Consider the following 22,153-nt stretch of genomic DNA (forward strand, 5'->3'; position numbering starts at 1 on the left):
TAGTCGGACTCGTTTCTGCTGAGCCACAACGGGAGCTCCCATGTGGCGTTTTTCTCTGACTGACTGACTGACTGAGAGAATCTCTAGTTGGGTCCATGTTGATGCACGTGGCATTCTCTGTTCTTTTTTGTGGCTGAGTCGTAGCCCTCTGTGCACGTGGACCACGTCTTCTCAATCCACTCGTCGGTCAGTGGACACAGGCTGCTTCCATGTCCTGGCTGCTGTGAGCAGTGCTGCAGTGAACACAGGGTGCACGTATCTTTTTGAACGATAGTTTCGTTGGGATGTGCGCCCAGGAGCGGGATTGCTGGATCAGGTTAGTTCTACGTTTAGTTTTCCGAGGCCCCTCCGTACTGTTTGCCGTGGTGGTTTTACCAGTGTACATTCCCAGCAACCGTGCAGGAGGGTTCCCTTGTCTCCAGCCCTCCAGCGTGGGTCGCTTGTGGAATTGCTGACTGTGGCCCTCGTGACTGGTGGGAGGTGATGCCTCACTGTGGTCTGACTTGTGCTTCTCTCGTCACCAGTGATGCTGAGCTTTTTTCATGTGTCCGCTGACCGTCCCAGCGTCTGCTTTGGGGATGTATCTGCTTAGGTCTTCTCCGCGTTCTCGGACCGGGTCGTTAGCCGGGCAGCGCTGTTAGACGGGGTGGCGGGGGTGGAGCTGACATGCAGCCCCTCGTTCAGTCTGCACCCTGGGTCACGGGCACGCTGCACACACTCGCGACCCAGTGTCTGCAGTGAAACTGTGTACACACGTGAGCTTGCTCTAGCGGCAACATGTGGGGGGAAACTTCCGGAAGGAGCCAGTCAGAGTACGCCTGTCCTGCCCCAGGGGCTGAGCCAGGTCACACACCCACCAACGCCCCTGCTCCAGCCGTGGGCGCAAACGCATCGCGTCTGCAAGTTGAGGGGCGTACCCTGCGGTCGTGGCTCCAGCGGGCGACGCCACATGGCTGAGGAGGCGGCCGCACGCCTGTGAGCGTCTTTACTCCCTTTTGGCAAATCCTCCTTTTCACTGGCCCGTTTTTCTCTCGGTCTGTCGGTACTCTCCTCTGTAGAGTACCACAAACTTCCTGGGATGTGTTGCGTTTTTTGGGTGCCATTTGACTAAACTTATGTCTGTGGTCATTTAGAAGCTTTATTTTTACGTCATCAAATTAACGTTTCCCTTTACGGCTCGGCTCTCGGACGCTGCTCCCTGCGAGCACGAGCGGTGGCTCCATGGGCTCCCCGCTGAGAAGGCCGGTCGTCGCTTTTCTAGAACTTCGCTCGCGCTTTTCTTCTTTGGCGTAAACGTCATTCAGCTATTCACGCCTCCAGAAAATGGCCCAAGCGCGGCCCCAGCTGCTCCTGTAAACAGTCCGAGCAGAACACAGACGACGCATGGCCACCAAACCACACACTGGCCGTCTGGCCCTTCGGGAGCTGGCACGTCTGCTCTGGAGCCTGCCGCGGCCTGGTGGCCGTCCGGGCTCCGTGTGCCCGCGTCTGTGGTTCCCAGGGGTGCGCCCGGCTGATGCTGGGCTCCGTCTCCTCGGCGCCCCGCTGGAGGCCGGCTGCCCCTCCCTCCCATGGCTCTGTGCGCAGAGGGTCTGACGCCCTTTGCGGGCGGCCAGGTGGGGTACATACCCAGAGGCGGAGACTGGGCGGCAGAGGCCCTGCTTGCGTGTCGGGCACGGGGATTTTCTCCTCCTCGGCGTTTCTGATCAGCTCCCCGCCCGCAGGACTATGTCTCCTGGGTTCCAGCGTGTTGCTGGTTGTGCGTCTGGCCTTTTCGCTCCTTGATGGGAGCCGCTCACCTCCCCCAGGGCCGGGCGCCCTGCCCCGCAGCCTCCCTGCCGCCCCGGGACACCGGCCAGCGGCCGCAGGTTACTCCGGGCCTCTCTGCTTGGAGCAGAGACAGGGCGCCTGACAGGGGGCCAACCCCAGGTCCTGGAGGGAGGGGAGGCCCGGACCGAGCCGACCTGCCGCCCCCGCCCCGCAGGACCTCACGGGCGGCGCGTTTGAAGACAACCTGAGATCTCTGCATCTGCGGGAGGGCCGCGACTTCCTTCACTTCAGCTGACGGACCCGCGGCAGCCGCTCCAGGTACGTCCAGGCCTCCAGCAGCCGCAGCCCCTGAGCGGGCGAGGCGCCGAGATGCCCCCAGACCCTCCCCGTTCTCACCAGGTGTGGTTCACGGGCGGTAGAACCACCTCCGACTTGTGTCCACACGTGTGTACAGACCCCAGACCAGGGCTCGGAGCAGCGTATCTGCCTGCAGGGGGGGCCTGGCCTCGCTCAGTGGCACTGGCAGTGGCCCTTGTGCACAGAGCGGGTGCCGGCCTTGCTTCCACCTCTGGCCACTGTGGGGTCTGCCTGAGAGATGCGGCCTCGACGGGCGTCCCGGCGACAGAGGCTGCGTGCGCCTTACCCGGCGCGGTGGCGGGAGGGGGAGGCCCATCTGTGCCCAGCAGGGCCGTGGGCAGAGCGGTCGGGGGGCGCGTCCCTTTCTCCGGTGGGTCCCAGGTGGGAGGTGTGGCCAGAGTGGGGGGCCGGCGGCTGTAACCAGGAGCCCAGGGGCTTTTCCCTGAAGGGCATGAGGCAAGGGGTCCACGGACGGACAGCTCGCCCGTGGTCTGGGGACTCAGAGCTGGCGCCGCAGCCCGGCTCCCTCGATCCAGGACAGGTGGCGGACGTGCTGAGGCGTCAGAGCTGCGGTGCCACTGAGGTTGAGCCCCGCCCCGACGGGTGACGTGAACATGGCAGGAAGTGCCAGGCTGGCGCGGCCTCGTGGTGGAGCCGCGTCTGAGTCAGATGGCGACGGAGCATCGGGGCGGCTCTGCACACGGGGAGTCTGGGGAGGCCCTCCCAGGCACAGGGGCTGTTCCGAGGCCACAGGGCTCCGGCGCCTTCGAAGTGCACGTGTGTTTTAACGGTGCTGCCCCTTCCCATTAAAAGTTCCTCTGTGCGCTCACACACCCAGGTGTTGGTGGCTCGTGTCTGCGGCGTGGCCGTCGTTTACTGTCGTCTCCGCCCAGCACCCCGCGTCCGCCTTCACCTCGGTCACCTTCCTGCTGCCCAGTCGCCACCCCGGGAAGGGGGTCCGCGGCTGGCATCCCGGTTGCTGGCAAACGTTCCACAAGGCGCAGAACAGTCCCCACAAAAAGAGCTCTTTGGTCCCACGTCCACAGACTGGGATCCCACCCCCATGAGAGTTCGCTCCGTGTCTGGAACGTGGGTTGCGTGCACACGACCTACTACTGCGCCCCCAGGGGCCACAGGCACCCTTCGCCGCTGGAACAGGGCCAGGCAGGGATAGGGCAGCCCCCGCAAAGGGCCCTGGAGAAGGGGCTCACTCCCCGCCCCCGAGGCGGGCGCCTCCTCTGCCCTCCTAGCATCTGACGCTTAACAGGACGCTAAGAGCGAGTCAGCGGCCAGGACCCAGCAGAGCGAGGCGCTGGCGGACGCGGATGTGGCAGGAGCACAGCACGTGAGAGGCGGCCTCTCCGGGTCGGTCTGGCCGGGCGCCCGCCAGCACTGGTGTCGGACACAGAGAGAGACACAGCAACACTCAGCACATGATTTTATAAGACGTGGGTTTGAGATCAGGACAGAAGCACCAACAGCCCAGGTCCCTGGAGCGCAGGATGCATGTGAGGCAAGGCCGCCTCCGGGGACCAACCCCGGGTCCCTCAGGCCCTGCCAGGCCGCCTTCCGTGCAGGTCTTCTGCGCCGACCGCGGCCCAGCTCTTCTCCGCCAGGCACGCAAGGCTCCGCTTCGGGGGCCCAGCCTCAGCAGGCACCAGGCTGCAGAGGGCACACGACAGGGTCAGGCCAGCCAGCACGGTTCCCCCCAGGCCTCCCAGGGCCCCGCTTCCCCAAAGTCCCGAGAGCCCTGCGGGCGACACGCCCTCCAACAGCGAGCAGGGCTCGGCGGTGCCTCCCCAACCTCGCCGTCCCTGGATGATTTCCCAGTGAAAACGCAGGACGCGGCCCAGGACGCCAGCGCGCTTCCCGCCTCCACGCGGAGACGGCGAGCCAGCCCCCGGCTGACGCTCCCGTCACGTGGTGTCTGACGCGCCAGACCGAGCAGCGCCCCCACGTCGAGGGGTCCTGCAGGGCCTCAGACGAGGCACCAGCACAGCTCTGTGGGGGGAGGGCAGATGGGGTCGCAGGGCAGAGGGCTGGCAAGCAGGGGGCAGGCCACGGCCAGCTGGGCCCAGGGGAGGCGAGGGCGCCCGCACCGCGTCCTGACGCCGCGACCACAGTGCGTGGACGAAAGACAAAGGCCAACAGAAGAGCAGGAAGACGGCAGCGGCCAAGTCGCCAGGAGAGCGAGCGAAGTGACCGCAACGCTGCTGCTGACCCAGACGAAGCCGAGGAGGAGGAAAGGAACGGGGTGAGAACAGGAAGCGGCCACGGCCCGATGGATCTGGAATCCCGCATCCAACACACGCGGCCAAACTCTGTCCGACACCAGAACGCACTGAACCGGACTAGAGAGAGAGAGAGGCCTAACCACCTCCTGTCCGCAAGAGACACGCTAACTGCAGGAAGCACGGAATCCCCAAGCGCGGTGATGCTGAGACCTGCCGCACACGCACCCACCAGAAGCGCAGCCCTGACGGGACCCCTATCACTGCACGTGGACGCGTGTTTCTGCCGGGGAGCCGCCAACCGCAACAGACACACACCTGCAACGCCGCTTCAGACGCATCGCCAGACCTCAGAAAACTGAAGCTGACGGGACGAGAGAGCAGCAGAGGCCCGGCCTGGGGAGCCCGCACACGCGCGGCCTGCCAGCGTCACCTTCCGGGGCCCCATCGGGAAACTGAGGCCAGCAGCCGAAGCTGGGGGAAGGAAGAATCCAGAGAATCCCGGCCAGACCCGCTTCCCCAGAGCCGGCGGGAGCCAGAAGGGACACTGAGATGGCAATTCTGCCCAAACTGCTGGTGGCGAAGGGCGAGAACCCTGCCCAACTGGGGGGACCCGCCCACCCCCCGATGTTTCCCTGAGGAGGAGACGCTGCATCCTTGGCTGAGAACGAGGTCCGGCCGCTGCAGCGACGCCGCGGCTCCCGTCCCCCAGCACAGCTGGCCTTTGACAAGGACAAAAGGCGAGAAAAGGCCGTCCAAAGGCACAGATGTCACAACCAGACTCAGGGACGGCGGAGACGCTGGAACTACCAGACTGGAAGCCTCAGGCAAGTACGATTCACACGAGGGTGCCAGCAGGCACGATGGATGCCCTGGGGGTGGACGGAAGCTCTGAGAGGCCAGCGGGCGGGCCCCGTAACAGATGCTGCTCTGATGGGTTTGCCCGAAGCCCAGACATGGCCAAGGCAACAGTGGACCTGGAGACACGTCAACCAAGAGCCACAGAGGGACAAAGGAGAGCACCACAGACTGGGGACAACGGGAGGGTGGTGCCGAGTCCTGCTCCTGGGACCCGCCACGCCTCGGGGTCCCGGGAGGGCACAGCGCGTCTGGTCGGGAGACTCGGCTCAGACGCCAGTTCTCTCCACGTCCACCTACAGGCTCCAGGCCACTGCGGCCAATGTCCCCCAGAGCAAGCTGACAGGCAGCGTCCGGCAGGCGCTGTGCAGACCCAACGCGCCAAGAGATCCAGACGACTGCGAGCGGAGTTCCTGTCGTGGCGCAGTGGTTAACGAATCCGACTAGGAACCATGAGGTTGCGGGTTTGATCCCTGGCCTCGCTCAGCGGGTTAAGGATCCGGCGTTGCCGTGAGCTGTGGTGTAGGTCGCAGACATGGCTCGGATCCCCCGTTGCTGTGGCTCTGGAGTCAGCCAGCAGCAACAGCTCCGATTCGACCCCTGGCCTGGGAACCTCCATATGCCGCGGGAACAGCCCTAGAAAAGGCAAAAAGACAAAAAAAAAACAAAAAACATGAGCAAAGAGCGTGGGGCTGAGACACTCGGGCTCCGAGGCCACTGGAGCCCCCACACCCGTCCCTGCCTCATGTCCGTGGGCGAGACGCAGAGGGAGTGAGGTCAGCTGCACACCCGCCCACTGGCCTCGCCTCACGCCACACACATGCGCCCAACCCAGACAGATGGCGAATCCACGTGCAGAAGATGAAAATAGTGAAGCTTCTAGAAAACACTGCCTGTCAACCCTGAACGAGGCTAAGATGCCGCAAACAGGCCCTCGCTAAGTCTGCGTCCCCAGAGGAGGAAGTGGCGTTTGCAGGACACGCATCCAGAACAAGGACCCTCAAGACAGAGGAGGGACGTCCCGAGGGCTGACCGTCTCAGGGACCGGTCACTGGGAGGAGCTGGGAGGGAGAGCAGGGCGGGCAGTTCTGTGCAGAGGGTTCTGGACCTTTGCGGGAGCTGCATCCCCCGCGGGAAAGGGTGGCCAGTGGGAGCACGGTTACCTTGGAGACCAGCTGAGGTCTGGGCACGCCGAGGAGGTCACACAGGCGGTTCCGCTGGGCTCTCACGACCGGGAGCTCGGCGTCCCTGGGGGGCAGAGGGTGGGAGCAGCGTCAGCCCCGGGCACCGTGCACGCGGTTATGAACCCTGCGGCCACCGCTCAGCTCTCATGCGTCTGCCTGTCAGGTGAGCGGAAAGCCCGGGCACCCAAGGCCAGGTGGACAGCGGGGAGGGCCCCCCCCAGAACCCACGCCCGGCAAGCCCAGCAGGACGAGCCCCAGCAAAGGGGAGCCCAGCGGGGCCAGCGCCAGGGCCGTGAGGACCGCCAGCCGGGGGCACGGGCTGGACCCGCGGCCTTGAGTTCCGACCCCGAAAGCTGTGTAGTCACAACTTTCATTAAAGGTGGAAGTTAAATTTAGCAACAGCACAGAGGAACCTGGCGTGTTTCTCTTCTGCAGTGAGTCAGGGACACCCGCGTGCCCTCTAAACCCTGTGGGGTTCTGTGACACAAAGGGAGGAGCCCCGACCCGAGCCCACAGCGGGGGACGCGGCCCTGGCTGCCCCCCACACACTCCCCTGCTCAAGCTGTTCGGCCTCTGACGGGACGCGAGCCTCTGTGTTCACAGCTGACGACACGAGGAAATTGTGCCATCCACGCAGCAGTAAACCGGCCACCTCCCGACAGGCGCTTACAGGAGCCCCGTGCCCTGCGCGGGCTCAGGTCCGTGGTCCCTGGACCATCTGCCTGCAGTGCAGCCTCACACAGCGCCCTCCGGCTCCAGGCCGAGCGTCGGCCTCGGAAACCAGAAGCCCCTGCCCGTCCTTGGCTCGGGGCTCAGGTCTCACGGCCTCGCGAGGTCCCTGGGAGCTCTGCCCAGGGGGCGGTCACCGCCCGAGGGAGGAAGTGTGTGAGCGTCACACTCAGCCTTCCCGCGGTAGCAGAGCCCAGTGGGCCCCAGCGGGACCCAGGCCGCAGGCCCGCGGGGCTGAGCCAGGTGCCGCCCAACCTCTGGACTTCAGGCGCGCGTCCAAAATGGGGCTGAGGAGGGCGGTCACCGAGTGGGGGCGCGTGTGCACGCAGGGGCCTGGAACGGGACAGGCGCCACTCGCACGCCTGCCCCCCCGGTGCTGCCCCCGGGCCTGTGCCCACGGCCTTCCTGCCCTTCCAGCCTGCCATCCAAGTCCATCGGGAGCAGAGACGCAGAACAAACCCAGAGACGCAGCCTGGGCCTTCGGGTCTGGCTGCCCCGGGAAGGACGTGGGCCGGGCCGGGGGGGCCCACAAAACTCTCCTTCCCGGTTCCTTCCGCGCTTTTTGAGTCGAGAACATGTCCACGAGTGGCCTTTTCCACCAAGACCGAGCGAAGGCCAGCAGGCCGTCCTCAGAGATGGTTGGGCACGGGGCTCCCGCTGCAGCCCCTCGGCACCCTCCCGGCCCCTCGGGGGCCCCAGTAAAGAGCAGACGCGGGCACAGTGGCGCCCAGAGCCAGGAAAGCGGCCGCAGGGAAGTCGCTCAGAACCAGCTCTTCACGCACCAGTTGCATTTGGGAAGAAATGATTTCACTTTGAAAATTCTCCCACGTGGACAGCCCCGGAGGCCCCTCCTCCCCAGGTCTGGCCACGCGGCCTGTCGCGGGCGTGAGGACAGGGCCCTGCCCCGCAGACACGCAGGTGAGAAGAGCAGCCGCGTCGAGACCCGGGGCCGGGAGCCCCCCTCCCCACCCCGGGCGGTTCCCGGAGGGGCTGGAACGGACTCCAGACGCCCCGCACACCGTGGCACGGCACCCGCGCCACTCACCAGGCTGTGTCGCTGAGCACGGCCATGACCTCGTCCAGGACGTCGGCGGCCACCACCTCGTAGGTCAGCACCATCTCGTACACCTGGCTGGCCGTGCTCTTCCGGATCTGCGGCGACAGGGCTGCTGACGGCAGGGAAGGCCCGCAGCGCGAAGCAGCGCGGACGGGCCCCCGCCCGGGAGTGGGCACGTGGCGCCGGGCACCCCGCGGCCAGGGCCCAAAGGGAACTGGAAGGGCTGTGTGGACGGACAGGTGAGAAGGCCTGACCCTGGTCCACAGCTAAGGACACCGTGGCCACAACCGACGTGTGGACACAGCAGGCCGAGGTGCCAGGCTCCCCCAGAGGCCCTGACAGGAGGGGCTGGGAAGCCCAGAGGCCAGGCCGTGGCGTTCTCCCTGCAGTGCTGCCCGTCAGGGAGGGCACCTCACTTTCCAGCAGTGCCTGGTGGTGACGTACTTCTCGGACCAGGTGCCCGCGAGGCTCAGCGCCCCCGCTCCCCCACCCTCGCACCTGCCAGGCCCGAGAACATGCGTTTCTGACCATGGGGGGTGGCCCCATCTTGAAAATGGCTGTGTTAGATGAGAGTTAAAGTTACTTTAACTTTTCAGGAAAAGATCCCATTTGGGTTATTTGAAGAGTATTTCTTCTGCCAAAAAAAGAACCCATTTCCTAGGAAACCTGACTCTGGCTGGGTTGGGGGCAGCAGGGCGGCGCCCAGGTGTGGGTAGAGCCACTGACCTAGAGCCCAGAGCCCCTGACAGGTTGAGGACGCCCCCCCCCCCCATTGGCAGGGGCACCCACGGCCAGGGCCGGCTGGGGCAGAGGTCCCACCTTCGCCCCAGGGGCCACTCTGCCACTGCTGCGCCCTGGAGACCAGCCCCACCCACCACCCTCCGGTTCCCTGTCCCGCCATCAGGAGGCCACGCTAGCCCCAGCTGGGGGTCGCCTGGCCAGGCAGCCGGGGCCTCAGACCCAGACACTCACCACGGGGAACGGGTGACAGAGCAGGAGGCAGAGCTGCAGGAGGACCCGCCTCCTCACGTCGCCGGGGAACTGCGCCAGCCCACAGAACCTGCGGGACCCCACGCTCACGTCAGCCACCCGCCCGAGCCCGCTGCAGTGCGCCCCAACTGTCCCCTCACTGGGGGGCACCCACCCCCCCAGCCAGCCTGTGTGGGGCAGGATGTCTCCCGGAGGCCGCCCGTCCTGCTGCAGTGACCCCAGGGCCTCTGGTGTCGACTGTCGGAACTGCCGTGTCTAGGACACTTCCTGACCTGATGCCCACTTGTGTGGGAGGCCGGCCAGCAGGCGGGCAGGGCAGGCCTGGCTCACCCTCCAGCAGGACCACCGTGACGTCAGCACGACCCTGCTTCTCACACCCGAGGCACCAAACCCGCGGCCCTCCCTTTACCGCCTCCCAAGTGACTTGGCGCTCACACTGCGACGCTGGCCCGCAGTTTCTGGACGTCTTTGGACTTCCGGGTCTCTTCCTTACAAAGCGCGAGCAGCTTCACACAGAAGGGGTGGCTGGAAGGACGGCACAGGCCCGAGGTGAGGCACCAGGGAGGGTCTGAGGAGGCAGCTGCCCCCTGAGGGGGCCTCGTCCCGTGGGCCTGTCGGGTCCCATCCACACCAGGTCATCTGGCTCCTCTGCAAGGGCAGCAGGGGGCAGGCACCTGTCCTGGGCCCGACATGCCGCCTCCCCGCCCTCGTGGCCCCTCGAGAGGAGGGCAGGCCACCCCCTGGTGGCCGCAAGCCCAGCCGTGCACCAGGCTCCACCCAGGATCAAAGGGGAGGACAACCGGGCCAGGTCCTCGGAGGGTCAGGGAGGACAGGAGGGGAGCGTGACCCAGACGCACCCTCCTGGATCTGCTTGGAGCACGACGCTTGGCAGCTACGACCAGCGTGGCCTCTGAGAGACCAACGTGCCTGGGGCAGCCCTGGACGCACCATGGGGGCCGAGGGACAGTGCGCCGAGTGGGCCTTGCTCCTCTTTCCCAGCCACTGGCCAGAAGCCGTCTGATGACCCAGGATATGGCAGAGGGCGGAGCCTCTCTGCCCCAGACCCTCAGGTGCGCAGCGGGCAGGCACGTGGCAGCCATTTCGGCTCAGCTAGTGACATTCGCTCCCTGAGCAAAACCGTCCCAGGGCCCCGGTTTGCAGGGCAGAGGCTCCCGGTGGCCCTAAGGGTGCACCCAAGTCCTGGTCGGTGCATCAGTGCGAGGACATTGCCACAGGCTGGGGAAGAGGCCGAGCGATGACACACGGCTGCCACCACCAGCCGAGCAGGGAGCTCAAAGGGCCACCGGCAGGGACCCCACGAGTGGGAGGCCATCGCCACGCTCCGGGCTCCCGACGCGGCTTCAAAGCTATTTCCACGTCCCTGCAACGCGTCCAGAGGACGCTCAAGCCCCAGGGACCAGAGGAAAAAACCCGCCAGGCCTGGGATCCAGGGGAGTCATCAGGCAGCAAGGAAGCAAGGCAGTGGGGCCCCTTGTGACAAAGACCAACTACCGAGACCCAGGGCGTCGGAGCCCGAGAACACGGAGGCCGACGCGGAGGCGGCAGCTGAGGAGCCCAGGAGCAGCAGGGGAGAGAAGGGGGCCCCTGCAGCCCCGCTCCGTCGGGCGTGGGCCGTCCCCCTGGACTGAATCCCAGCACCGGGCCGTCCCGGCCCACTGCCGCGCTGACTGCAGGCCCCTCCCCGGCCCCCGGATGGTGCACCCGGCGAGGCTGACCCTGAAGGCCCCAGAACGCTCCGCGGGACGCCTGCTCCCCGAGCTGGGCTGTCTTCTCTAAAAGGCAAGCCACGAGGCTTCCCCGGGACAGCAGAGCTGGACAGAAAACCTACTCACTCCTCCTCGGCTGCGAAGACATCGAAGCAGCCGTGGGCCAGCATCTGGTCCAACGTCCTCAGCAGCGGCACGGACACCCTGGGGAGGAAGCGTGCGTGAGGCCCAGGGAGATGGCGCTGTGGCGGCCAGGGCGCCCACTGGAGTCCTGGCCGGATGGCGGCCAGCCAGTTCTCAAGCTGACAGCGACACGCGGGGCCGAGAAGAGCCCCAGCCGCTCGGGAGGAAGGGCCGAGGCCAGGGCGCGACCCTGCTTCGTGTGACCCTCAGGGCAGAGCCCAGGCGATCAGAACCTTGTGGGCTGAGTGTGAGGCCATCAGACAGGTGGGGGACAGCAGGGTCCACACCTGACAGCCGGCAAAGCGACGCTGCAGGAAGGCCTGTCGTTCCTGCACCTGGAACAACTGGGCGGCCGCCAGCAGCACCAGGACACGGAGCTGGCGCTGTGGTTCACATCGCACAGAAACCAACCCAAAACAGCCGTGCAGGAGTTCCCGCTGTGGCACAGAGGGCTTGGCAGCATCTCTGGAACGCAGGTTTGATCCCCGGCCTGGCACAGTGGGCTAAGGAGCCAGCAAAGGTCATAACTGCAGTGGCTTGGATCTGGTCCCTGGTCTGGGAACTTCATGTGCAGCAGGACAGCCAAAAAAACCAAAAAACCAAAAAAACAAAAAGAAACAGCCCTACGGTCTGAACAGAGAAGACTCAACGCGCGAAACCCCCGGACCAAACCTCAGAGAAAGGCTTCTGTGAGCCTGAGGTGAGCAGGGATCCCCGAGGCCCGCGAGCACAGCCCGCGGAAGATCCAGTGGGTCCACAGGCTCGTCCATTCTGAGACCGAGTCTGCCCAAGAGCGACCGAGAGAGCAGCGAGCAAAGCCCCGTCTCACAGCCCCGGCCGCGGTGGGGGGGAGGCCCCCAGTAAACTGGGGGGAACAGGCCAACTACAGCCGCCCAAAGAGGCCGGCACGCGCCCGAGGTGACTGAAGCCCGAGGAGGCAGCACAGCCGTGTCAGCCCGGCCAGAGGGAAGGACCCGGCTCGCCCGCCGTGGTGAGGACGGGGCACCGTCACCCTGCCACCTGCACGGGAGCGGGAACGGCACGGCCCCTCGTTGGCAGCTGGGCAGCGGCAGCCCAGCCGGCCCGCACCTCCGCCGGCACCGGAGAGTGAAGGAGAGACGCGTGAGCGGTGGTCACGCCTTTGTGACGGTCTCAAACCGGAAACAGCCCAAGTGCCCAACCACAGGTGACAGAGCAGTGACAGGCCACCCAGCGCCTGTGAGGTGAGGGGCTGGCTCCTCGGGCGGGAAGCAGGTCTCGGGCACCTTGGGGCTGGGGGGCCACGAGGGCTGGGGGGTGGGTGCGGACAGGAGCCCACGCCTCCAGAGGGGCCAAGAGTGCAGGGCTGACTCCCACCTGCGAGAGCCGTCGTGCGCGGCCCACGGACAGGGCGGGCTCAAGAGCCTGCAGCCAGGCCGCCCGGGACAGCCGCCTTCGGGGCTGGACCCCGCCTTCCTGCAGAGGCAGCTGGCAGAACACTACAGCCATACCCTGGGACAACGGGTCCTATCTCTCACGCTGGCGTTCCAGCCAGGCAGCTGCTCTTGCTGTCGGGTGGTCGGGGTCATGTGCAGACCAAATGTCTGACAGCGACAGTAACACGTCGGCCCCGCGACCGGGAAGCATGCAGGCTGGACCCGCACGATCTTCCCTGAGGCTCTGGGGCTCTGTCCTGGCTCTGCCGCCCCAGGTACAGGCTGGGCGGGGCCCGGGGAGCAGACCTAGGGGCCTGCCCCGGCCCGCCTGAGCCCACGTGCTCCCCTGTGCCCACACCCCTCCCCTCAAAGCCCCACATCCTGGGAGGGACCCAGGGCCGAGAAGCGCCCGCTCACCGGTCGTTGAGCAGGTTGTCCTCGAAGACCCGCAGGAGGGCGCCCGCCACGTCCTCCAGGGCCCGCGGGTCGCCCCGCACCCGCTCCATGTACTCCAAGAGGCCCTGCGTCGAGTACCTGACCTGCAACCCAGGGCGGGCGTGAGCACCACCACAGCGCAGGCCGGGCTCACGCGCTGCCCTACATCTGCCACCAGGACCCTCAGCTGCCCGGTGTCTGGGCGACCACCGCTGCTGGGGAGCAACAGCAGAGCCCCCCCCCCCCCCCCCCCCCCGGTTAAGCCCACACCACGCCGCCGCACAAGCAGCGCCCCACCGCGAGTCCCTCCGGACCGCGAGACACAGGACAGAAGGCAGAAAACTGCACTGAGGAGGGCTGTGCACCGAACAAGCACAAGAAACAGACTGCAGACCACACTGCGCTTCCGGTAACAAGAGATCAAACTCCTGAACCACCACAACGACAGCGGGAAGGACAAGCCGGCTACACTTGAGAGGAAAAGCCGCCGCAATGCAGCAGGAATTCGGGGGGCGGGGCAGGGCGGGCGGGGCGGGGGCGGCGGGGCGGGGCGGGTGGGCGGGGCGGGGCGAGCGTGGGCGGGGGCGGGCGGGGCATGGGTGGGGCCGAGGGGCGGGGGCGAGGGGGCAGCCCGGGCAGGTCTCCAAGAACCGGAGGATGGAGGGTTTTCAGGGGAGGGACAGAAACCACACATCCGCTGGCTCAGAAAACACGGAGTCGGGGCTGAGAAAGGAAGAAGAGGGGCAGCGCGCCCTCTCGGGGATGCCCGCAGAAGCGCCCGCTCACCGTGGACTCGGTCAGGCCGCCCACAGACACGGCCAGCCCCAGCAGCACGTGGTAGCGGTAGGCAGGCAGCCCCAGGAGCTGGGCCACACGCGGGAAGGCCTGCGACGGTGCAGCCCAGTTCACGGAGGCCACGGTGGACCTGCAAGACAGGACCACAAGCTGGAGGGGCTGCCCCGCCAGGAACGCAGCTGCCCCACCAGAAACATGGCCCCAGTACCTGGGGAAGAGCCTCTCCAGCTCCTGCCGGTGGGGCACATGGGGGATGGCGGGGCCGTCAAAGTGGAGCAGAGCCAGGAACACGCGGGCCGCGTGCGCACGGAACCGGTCAATCTTCTCGCTCGCCTGCTGGGCTAAGCAGCACATGACCCGCTCGCAGCTGCAAACCAAGAGCCATATCCTAGTGAGCTCAGCCAGAGTAGGCGTGTGAGGGCTGGAGCACACGTGCCACCCCGGTGGCCGGGAATGGGACAGGACCCCGCCCAGCCGGCCTCCCACCCCAGCAACCTGAGCAGGAGGTGTGGGGTGGGAGCAGTGGAGGCGGACAGGCTGCAGGGAGGATGATGGGAGGAAGCAGCACCAGGGGGGCACAGTGACCCGCGGCCAGCAAGGTGGCCCTGGGCCACCCAGTGTCCAGGGAGCCAAGCGGGGACAGGATGGCCAGTGCCCAGTGGGCACAGGCTTCAGGTGCCGGAGCCCTCAGCCAAGACGCTGGCTCTCCCCCAAAAGGCCTGAGCCCCAAGGGGCTGCTGCCTGGCGAGGGGGAGGCGGAGCCTGAGCGTTGGAGGGAGGGCAGACTCACACGGGGGCCTCGATCAGCTCCGGCTCGCCCCTCCCCAGCAGCAGAGTCAGGTCCCTCAGGCCAGTCACGGCGGCCTCACGGACCCTGTGGAGACAAGGAGGGGTGAGGAGACGGCCTCCAGCCCAGGGGCCATGTGTCCATCAGCCGCTGTGCGGGGTCGGGTCAGACGCCTCCACCCAGGCCGAGAAACGCATCAGAGGCTCAACAGAGGCCGCAGGCAGCCTTTCCCTAGGCGTGTTTCTCTCCCGAGTCTGAACAGACCCCCGTCTGACACCTAACAGTGCAGCCGGGTCCCGCAAGCTGTCAAGTGCAGACGCAGCAGCAGCACTGAGTCCCCGTGAACCTTCAAGTGCAAAACACACACCCGCCACAGGGTTCCCCCGCAGACCCTGGTGAGGCCCTGCCCAGGGATGAGCGCGCAGAGCAGCCGCCTGACGCCAGGGTGGAAGCCGCGTCCCACTCTGCCAGCGGAAGAGCGCCTGGGCACCTTGGAGGCAGACGCGAGCCGGCGGCAGGGCTCCGCGCGGGGTGGGACGGGCAGCTGGAGGGCTGCCCCCAGGACGGAGATCTCCCATCAGGCAGGAGCCAAGGGCACGGCCCGCCAGGTGCTCACGGCTCCCCTCCCCCAAAACGCTTCCAGACCCTTCCTGCCCTACGCCCACAGGGGTCTGTCTGCACGGAAACTGAGCCGAGGGTCAGGCCAGGTTTCCCAGTAGAGAGCGGGGCACACACACGAGACCCAGGGTGCAACAGGGACCCTGGCTGCCTAGGAGCCGCATGGATGCCCTGCCTCTGGGCTCAGGGGGACGCTCCCACGGAGCTGGGACACAACCGCCTCACCACGCCCCCACGTCCCCGCGGCTGTCGGTGGTGTAGTCGCTCAGACAGTCCAGCATTGTGCAGTAAATCTGGGGCACGTTCTCTCGGCACACGACCTCGTCGGGGGCCCCTTCCGCCCTCACGCCGACGGTCTGGCAGATCCTGGAATTGACAAGGCGTGAAGAGCCGGTGTCCTCGAATCCCACCAGACAACCTCAGACACTCCGCTCCAGCACCTTCTGCCTCCACGGCTAGCGCCCCCCACCCCCAGCCCGCCTGGTGCACAGGAAGGCAGCCCTTCCCAGGCGTCGGCCTTCCAGGGGGCCGCGGGCGCTCCCACAGCCCAGCGCCAGGGCAGGGCCACGGTCTGAAGCACGGGTCAGACCAGTTTAACATCCGTCCTCACTGTGACAGACTGTTACGGAACCTCTGCGAGCTGACGTGCTCTGGGACGGGGATCTGAACAGAGAAGAAACTGGAAAATAAAGCAGTGACGTGCGTCTCCCAGTAGAGGCAGCAAACTGCTCAGGACCCCGCCCCAGCTCGGCCCCGGCTTCTGGCGGATGATGGCTTTGGGGAGGAATGGGTGGCTCACCTGGTGATGGCCTTCAGGGCGTCCCGCCTGGACTCCGCGAAGCCCGCATCCTCCGGAGAAATGCGTGTCACGGCCCGCAAGCCGTCCAGAACCTGGAAAGCAGCAACAAGTCACAGCACAACTGCCAGCCTCCAGAGAACTTGTTCTTCACACGGGAGGAGACGGGCCTGGCACACGCCCTCCGAAGCACAGCGCCCGGGCGTCTAGGGCGCCAGCAGTGCTGAGCACACAGGGCAGGGGGCTGCCTCCAGCCCTGCCCTCTGCTGGGCCTCCGCCCCCAGATCCCGAGGTGTCCTGGGCAGGAGGAAGGGACACATGCAGGCCAGGAAACTGGCAGCAATGACATCTAGGAGGTGGGCCATCAGGACAACGCCTGGGATCAGTCTAGGGACGAGGACAGGGTGAGTCAAGTGTGTGTGTGTGTTGGGGGGGGGACGAGGACTGGCGTCCATCCACAGACGAGGACGGAGTGCACGTGTGAGTCGCTGGCGAGAGGATCAGGACCCCAGTCAGGGTGTCAGAGCCCCATGATGTCCCCTGAAAGGCGACAGGCCGAGGACGGCAGAGCTCAAGCACACCAAGGTCCCAGACAGAGCAGGGCTGCCCGGGTCCGAGCAAAGCCCGCAGCCGCGGGAGATGCTGGCGTCCAGACGGCGCCATCTCCAGCGGATGCTGCCCTGCACCCAATGACTCTCAATCCTGCCGACCCGGTGCCCCGTGCCAGCGCAGGGCCCTGCTGCCCTCCCCCACCATCTGTCCCCCACCACCACGAAGACACCCCTCGAAGCAGGACACCCCGGGTTGCCTCCTGCTGGGGCGGAAGGAGGAGCCAAGGTGGGGAGGCCAGTGTTTCCAGACAAGGTTTCTACCGCAGAGAGTGGCCAGGTAAGGCGCCACGGCCGAGGCGAGGAGAGGCGGTGCTGCCCGGAGGCTGCAGCCCCTCCCCGGACGAGGACTCGGCGCTCGCTCGAGTCTCATCTCAGGGAGCGTTAACCAGGCTCTCAAGGGCCCTCCTGCTTCGGACACCCCTGTCCCTGTTCTCCTGGACACTGTGCTGGTTTCCAGGAATTCCTCCCACCCACGACGCCGTCACGTGTTTGGTCTCCCACGCAAGGCCACCCACACCCATGCCAGCACCTCCCGGCTGGGGTCCACCTACCCGCTGGAGCTGGCCCTTCAGGAAGAAGCGGGGCAGGGCGCCCAAGGCCAGCGCGAAGCCACAGCGAGTCATCTCCTCGGGGCTCTGAAGCTGGGCCAGGTACCGCGATATCAGCTCCTCTGCAAAGGGGGCAGCGGGTGAGCGCCGGGCTCTCGTCCCCAGGCACGTCCTCAGGCCTGAGCGCAACATGGCTCCAGACGGGACACCCGGGCCCAGCACTCGGCCACAGCAGGTGCAGGGCCGCACCGCACAGGACGCCCGCATGGGGCCAGGAGAGCCTGTCATGGGGACTGGAAGGGCAGCTGCAGCAGAGACTGTGAGAGGGAGAGACCGGGAGTCCAGGGCAGGTTGCGGGTCTGGGAAGCAAAGGGGAATCCAGATGTGTTTTCTGAAAACACAGCGCAGAAGGTCAAGGGAGGCCAGACCGCCCACCCGTCACTCCCACAACCGGAGAGAGTCTTGTCATCACTGCTGAAGCCTCAGCCCAGCGAGTCCCCTTAACGCTGTGCTCCCTGCATCCCCAAACATCAGGGTCAGACAGAGCCTGGAGTTCCACCTGTACCCACACCCAGGGGACACCTCTGGGGGGAACGCACAGGCACGCGCCCCTTACAGACCCCGCTAACTGCGGGACGTCGTTCTGAGAGGTGGCGTGTTACTCTCTCCTGAGGCAAAGGGAAAGTGTGACCTGACCATCCCCGTTTCTAAAACAGACCAAACAGAAGGAGCATCCCGCTCGCCCCTCAACTTCCCCGGGGGGGGCCAGTTCCAGGACCGCCAGGACGCCGAGTCCCTTGTATAACATGGCACAGTCTGCACAAAACCCACACGCTTGAGACCTCCTCCGCGGGCCTGACTCCTCACACGTCAGCGCGGAGACCCCGTAAATACAAGGTTACTGTCATGCAAACGGGTGCCTTCGGATTTTGTCTGGGACCTTTCTGGTTGTGGAATCTGCCGACACAGAGACAGCGGAACCGCGTCTCTCCGAAGGGGGGGTCTGCTCCTCCGTCGGCCTGGAAACTGTCAGAACATCAAAGTACCGAGTACTTTCTAACTTTTGAAAAAATCCACAGAAAGTGGACTTCCACGATGGCACCTTGACTCCTCGTGTTTCGTGCATTTCCAAAGCGCCTGCCGGGCAGCTGGGCGAGGCGGCAGAGGGCAGTGTCCCGGGGAAGGAGCGTGACAGGACCGGAAGGCTTTCCTACGCAACCGGCACTCCCGCACAAACCCGCACATGGGACCACGTCAGGCGTCCCAGGAGGGTCCATGCAGGGAGGCGGCTCTTCTGACCCCATTCCCGGGAAGAGGAAAAGAGCAAACGTCTCCACACGGGAAGGATGCTCGCTGGAAAAGCGCTGCTGCAGATCATGCAAAGATGCTGAAACATTTTACCATGAAATGTCAGAGTCAATGGAGCCACCACTGAACGAACAGACTCCAGGGAGAAAGCAGGAAGCAGAGGACGTGGCAGGACGGCAGACAGCCTGGTCCGACAGAGGCCCTGCCCCCGGGCAGGGAGCCCCTGGCACAGACCAGCGAAGTTCACCTAACACCCACCTCGAGCAAACGCTGCGGAGGAAGAGGTGACTCTGCCCGTGAGGCGGTAACGTCCAGGTGGGCCTGGGACGGCCGGTGTTCTCGCCCCCAGGCCCCGTCCTCACTGCACTGGGAGGGGGGCACCCCGAAACCCACCCCCTCGGCCCCGGGGCCACTCACCCTGCACGGCGGGGTCGGCCTCCCCGGCTCCCGGGTGTAGTACGCGTCGCAAAGAGCCGCCAGCGCCGACACGGCCGCGTCCTGTGAGAGCGCAGATGTGAGCGCACCCTGGGCCACAGCGGCAGCCAGGCTGCTCTGCGCTCAGGCTGCAACTCTGTCCCTGAAACCCATCGCTGCAAACCTCACCTGTCAGGTGAAGGGAGGACTTTAAAATTCTCTGCAGCTACGAACAAGAAAACATTGTGTCCCCGCACAAGGGGAACGCCACGACTGCCAGCGGGAACAGTACCCAGACGCACGTGGGCAAGACCCGCAGGCGAGCCACACGCCCAGGCCTCACTCAGAGAGCAGGGGGCGGCATCCGGGATCCACAGGCCCTGCCGAGCCCCCTGCCTCCCACGAGCACACAGAAGCAGGGCAGCACCCATCACTGCTCTCCCCTGCTCCCCACCAGGGAGCCCCGCGGGGCTGCTGGCGGGGGGCGGCCCCGTACGAACGGAGGGGCAGGGCTGTGAGCGAGGCTGGCGTGCATCTGCCACGACTGGGCTCCCAGCAGGACGTCCTGGGGCCCTGATCCCGAGGCCCCGGAGAGTACAGCTGCCCTGGTCCTGCAGCATGAAAAAGCTGCCCAGACCAGGAGGCGGAGTGTGGGCTGAGTCTGGAGGTGGGACTGACCACCCCACGTGCTTCACCCCTTCACCCTCGGGGTCACGGGCGAGGACCTGCAGGTCCGACTCCCCCCGTCACCCACCCCAGCGCAGGACGGCAGTGACCAGCACCAGTGGGCGGGAGCTTTGCCTGCCTGCGTGTGAGCGAGCATCACAAGGGGAGCTTCCAGGCCTGAAATTCTACAACTCAACAGGGCGAAGGGTGTGCGGGAAAAACGTTTCCAAGGAAAACAAAACTAATACAGCCAGAAGCAGTGAGAAAAACTGAAATCTGTGGCCCGTGACGGCTGCGTCCCTTTTCCTGGTCGTGAGCCTGGAATTCCGAGTGGGCCCGTGCTCAGCCGTTGCGCTGGCTGGCGAGGCGTCGCGGTGACGCTGAAGCGGGTACGCAGGCGTCCCCACCTCGCCCGACCCACCTTTATCTGCTGCCGGGAGGGACTGGAAACGAGGGGCAGGCTCCTCAGCGTGTCGTCCACCAGCTGCTGCCAAGCGCCTGTCGAGACAGCCGTTTGCCACCAAGGGCACGACGCAGCAGACAGACAGCACAGCCCCGCACCTCCGGCGTGGGTGCCGCCCGCTGCGAGGACCTGGAGGAAGCCTGACGGGCTGGTGCTCGGGGGCAGGAGGCTCCCGAGACGGCCCTTCCTCACGCCTGCAGGCTGCGGGCGGCCCCGGGCCCCAGCCTTCGAACCCTAACCCTCGGCTCAAGCAGAGCCCGTGCCCGGACACCGACGCGCCATCGAAGCCGTGGCTTTTGACGTTAGAGAACTTTGGAGGCTCAAGAGCAAGGAGCCAGGACAGCCCAGGGGTGGAGGTGACCAGGGGCGTCTCACCGCCCACCTGTGGCTGCAAGGAGCGGGGCCTAGGCTGGGGGCGGGGGCGGAAGCCTGGCTGCGGGGACTGCGGTGGACACTTCCTCTCGCCGGGGCCCTCCGAGCGGCTTCACGACAAGGAGTCCCCGCGGGGGGGTCACCTGAGGCCGCTCTGGAAGCAAGCGCCCCTGTGCCCGTCAGGGAAGCAGAGAAGCACTCACCGACCACGGCGTCCCCTCTGAAGGGCATCTTGGAAAGGGACAGATTTTCTATCAGGATGCACACTGGGAGGAAAGAGGACGAAGGCGGCGTCGGCTCTCCAAAGCCCCCACCCGGCACCACCTGCTGCACCGGAGCCCGCACTGCCAGCACCAGCCCCACCCCAGGCCCTGGCACAGGCATCCGCTGGCGGCAGGCAAGCCCCCCACCTCCCCCCGCAGACCTGGCCCGGGCTCGGGCAGCCCCAGGGCCCACGCAAAGCTGTGTCCAGCAGCAGCTCTCGGGAGCCTGCCCGGGGGAGACAGCTCCACGGGGACACCGCAGGCTTGACCCCAACACAGATCCCAGGGACGACTCGGTGCCGCGGATGCGGCTGCCGGGCCATGGGTGCCTCCTGGGAGCGGGAGCTGGGGCCGAGAAGCCAGTGCCCAGGGCCTCAGGGAAGCAGGCCCTGCGAGCTGCGGTGCTGCCCCCACCCCATGAGTGACGCAGCGTCAGCTTCAATGAGTAAGGGGCTGCTTCCGCAGGCGGGAGCGTGGCCCCGTCTAACCTGTGACCCACCCGACTGCAAGGACACCTGAGCTTCCTGGGCCGAGTGTCAGGGCCCCTGCAGTGACCGGCCCCTGAGGGCCATGTGCCTCTCCCACAGCCCACCCGAGACACACCAGGAGGGCGGGCGGCCCGGCGCGGGCTGCTCCCTCGGGCCACCCCTGCTGGGTTCCGCGTCCCCACCGCCTCTGCGTCACCGTGCTCCCATCCCGACCCTGGAGCTGGGCGTCAGCTGGCGTGAAGCCCTGTCCTTCTGTCTGTGCCGAGAGGGTCAAGGACGCAGACGGCCCACACGGTCGGCCCATCCGGCATCACCGGGCTGCCTGTCGGCATCACCCGCATCAGCAGGGGCAGGCGGCGGCTGTCCCCTCGGGTGTGGCCAGGCCGGCGAGGGGCCCGCCCTGCAGCGTCCTGTGTGAGCAGAGGCTTCTGCACAAGCGCAGAGGGTCCCCACGGGGGCAGAGGGACCCCCAGCCCGGGTTCACACAGATTCCGGACGCTCAGAGGCCCCGCACGCGGCCTGAGCCACCATGCTGCTCTTCCCCTCTCACAGCCCAACTGACTGCTCCTCCCGGACACCAGGCCGTCCAGCATCTCCTCACGGCTGTGCCCGCCTGCCATGAGCCCGCCTGCCGCCCAGGCTGCCCGTCACCCCACACCTCTCTGGGCGCAGGGGCCCAGGAGTGGCCCTGCAAGCCGGACGCCACCCCCGGCGGCCTGAAAAGAGGACACGGCGCCCTGGAAGCGAGGCGGGCACCCGGCCGCCAAGCTCTGCCCACGCTGCTTGAGCCCGGGGGCCACTCGGCCCGGAGCTCGGCTGGACCGCTTATCCTGCGCGGGCCATCTCGACACGTCTCTGCAGCCTGTAAATAGCGACCGCGCCGTTCGCCACTAGATCTGTGCTTTCTCTGCTGCTTTTAGACGAGGTACGATCGTCCACACACACGCCCCACGTTCACGTAAACACACTATTTTCGACTGCTTGCTCCTGGTCGTGGAACCTTGTGAATTCTGTCAGGGGGACACATGTCAAGAGCCAAAAGCAAAACGAGTTTGAAAGACAAAGCTGGCGCTGACCGGTGAGAACTA

At 66.3% G+C, this 22,153-nt stretch overlaps 2 protein-coding genes across 17 annotated transcripts in view; one reads left to right on the forward strand and one right to left on the reverse strand.

Annotated features, from left to right (window-relative positions):
- The window catches only part of B3GNTL1 (UDP-GlcNAc:betaGal beta-1,3-N-acetylglucosaminyltransferase like 1), a 66,541-nt gene extending 63,581 nt beyond the window's left edge, over positions 1-2,960 (forward strand). For 11 of the 16 annotated variants that reach the window (XR_002336895.1, XR_002336890.1, XR_002336892.1 and 8 more), the window contains 3 exons: positions 145-316; positions 1,985-2,088; positions 2,664-2,960. Coding sequence is in view for 4 of the 16 variants with exons in the window: in XM_003131147.5 (XP_003131195.3) it covers positions 1,985-2,065 (81 nt within the window). In the remaining 12 variants the exon portion in view is untranslated. The remainder of the gene's footprint in view (positions 1-144; positions 317-1,984; positions 2,089-2,663) is intronic. The other 5 variants (XM_003131147.5, XM_021066333.1, XM_005656882.3 and 2 more) reach the window with 3 other exon arrangements.
- TBCD (tubulin folding cofactor D) overlaps positions 3,549-22,153 on the reverse strand; it is a 122,367-nt gene continuing 103,762 nt past the window's right edge. Inside the window, 17 exon segments of the mRNA NM_001244105.1 lie at positions 3,549-3,789; positions 6,380-6,464; positions 8,175-8,281; positions 9,159-9,246; positions 9,612-9,701; positions 11,030-11,107; positions 12,919-13,040; positions 13,723-13,861; positions 13,940-14,098; positions 14,522-14,605; positions 15,362-15,502; positions 15,936-16,027; positions 17,095-17,213; positions 18,817-18,837; positions 18,840-18,897; positions 19,901-19,977; positions 20,518-20,580. Of these exon segments, the coding sequence (NP_001231034.1) occupies positions 3,775-3,789; positions 6,380-6,464; positions 8,175-8,281; positions 9,159-9,246; positions 9,612-9,701; positions 11,030-11,107; positions 12,919-13,040; positions 13,723-13,861; positions 13,940-14,098; positions 14,522-14,605; positions 15,362-15,502; positions 15,936-16,027; positions 17,095-17,213; positions 18,817-18,837; positions 18,840-18,897; positions 19,901-19,977; positions 20,518-20,580 (1,538 nt within the window). The 3' untranslated portion in view covers positions 3,549-3,774.

This window comes from Sus scrofa, chromosome 12, assembly GCF_000003025.6.
Source record: "Sus scrofa isolate TJ Tabasco breed Duroc chromosome 12, Sscrofa11.1, whole genome shotgun sequence".
Lineage (NCBI taxonomy): Eukaryota > Metazoa > Chordata > Mammalia > Artiodactyla > Suidae > Sus > Sus scrofa.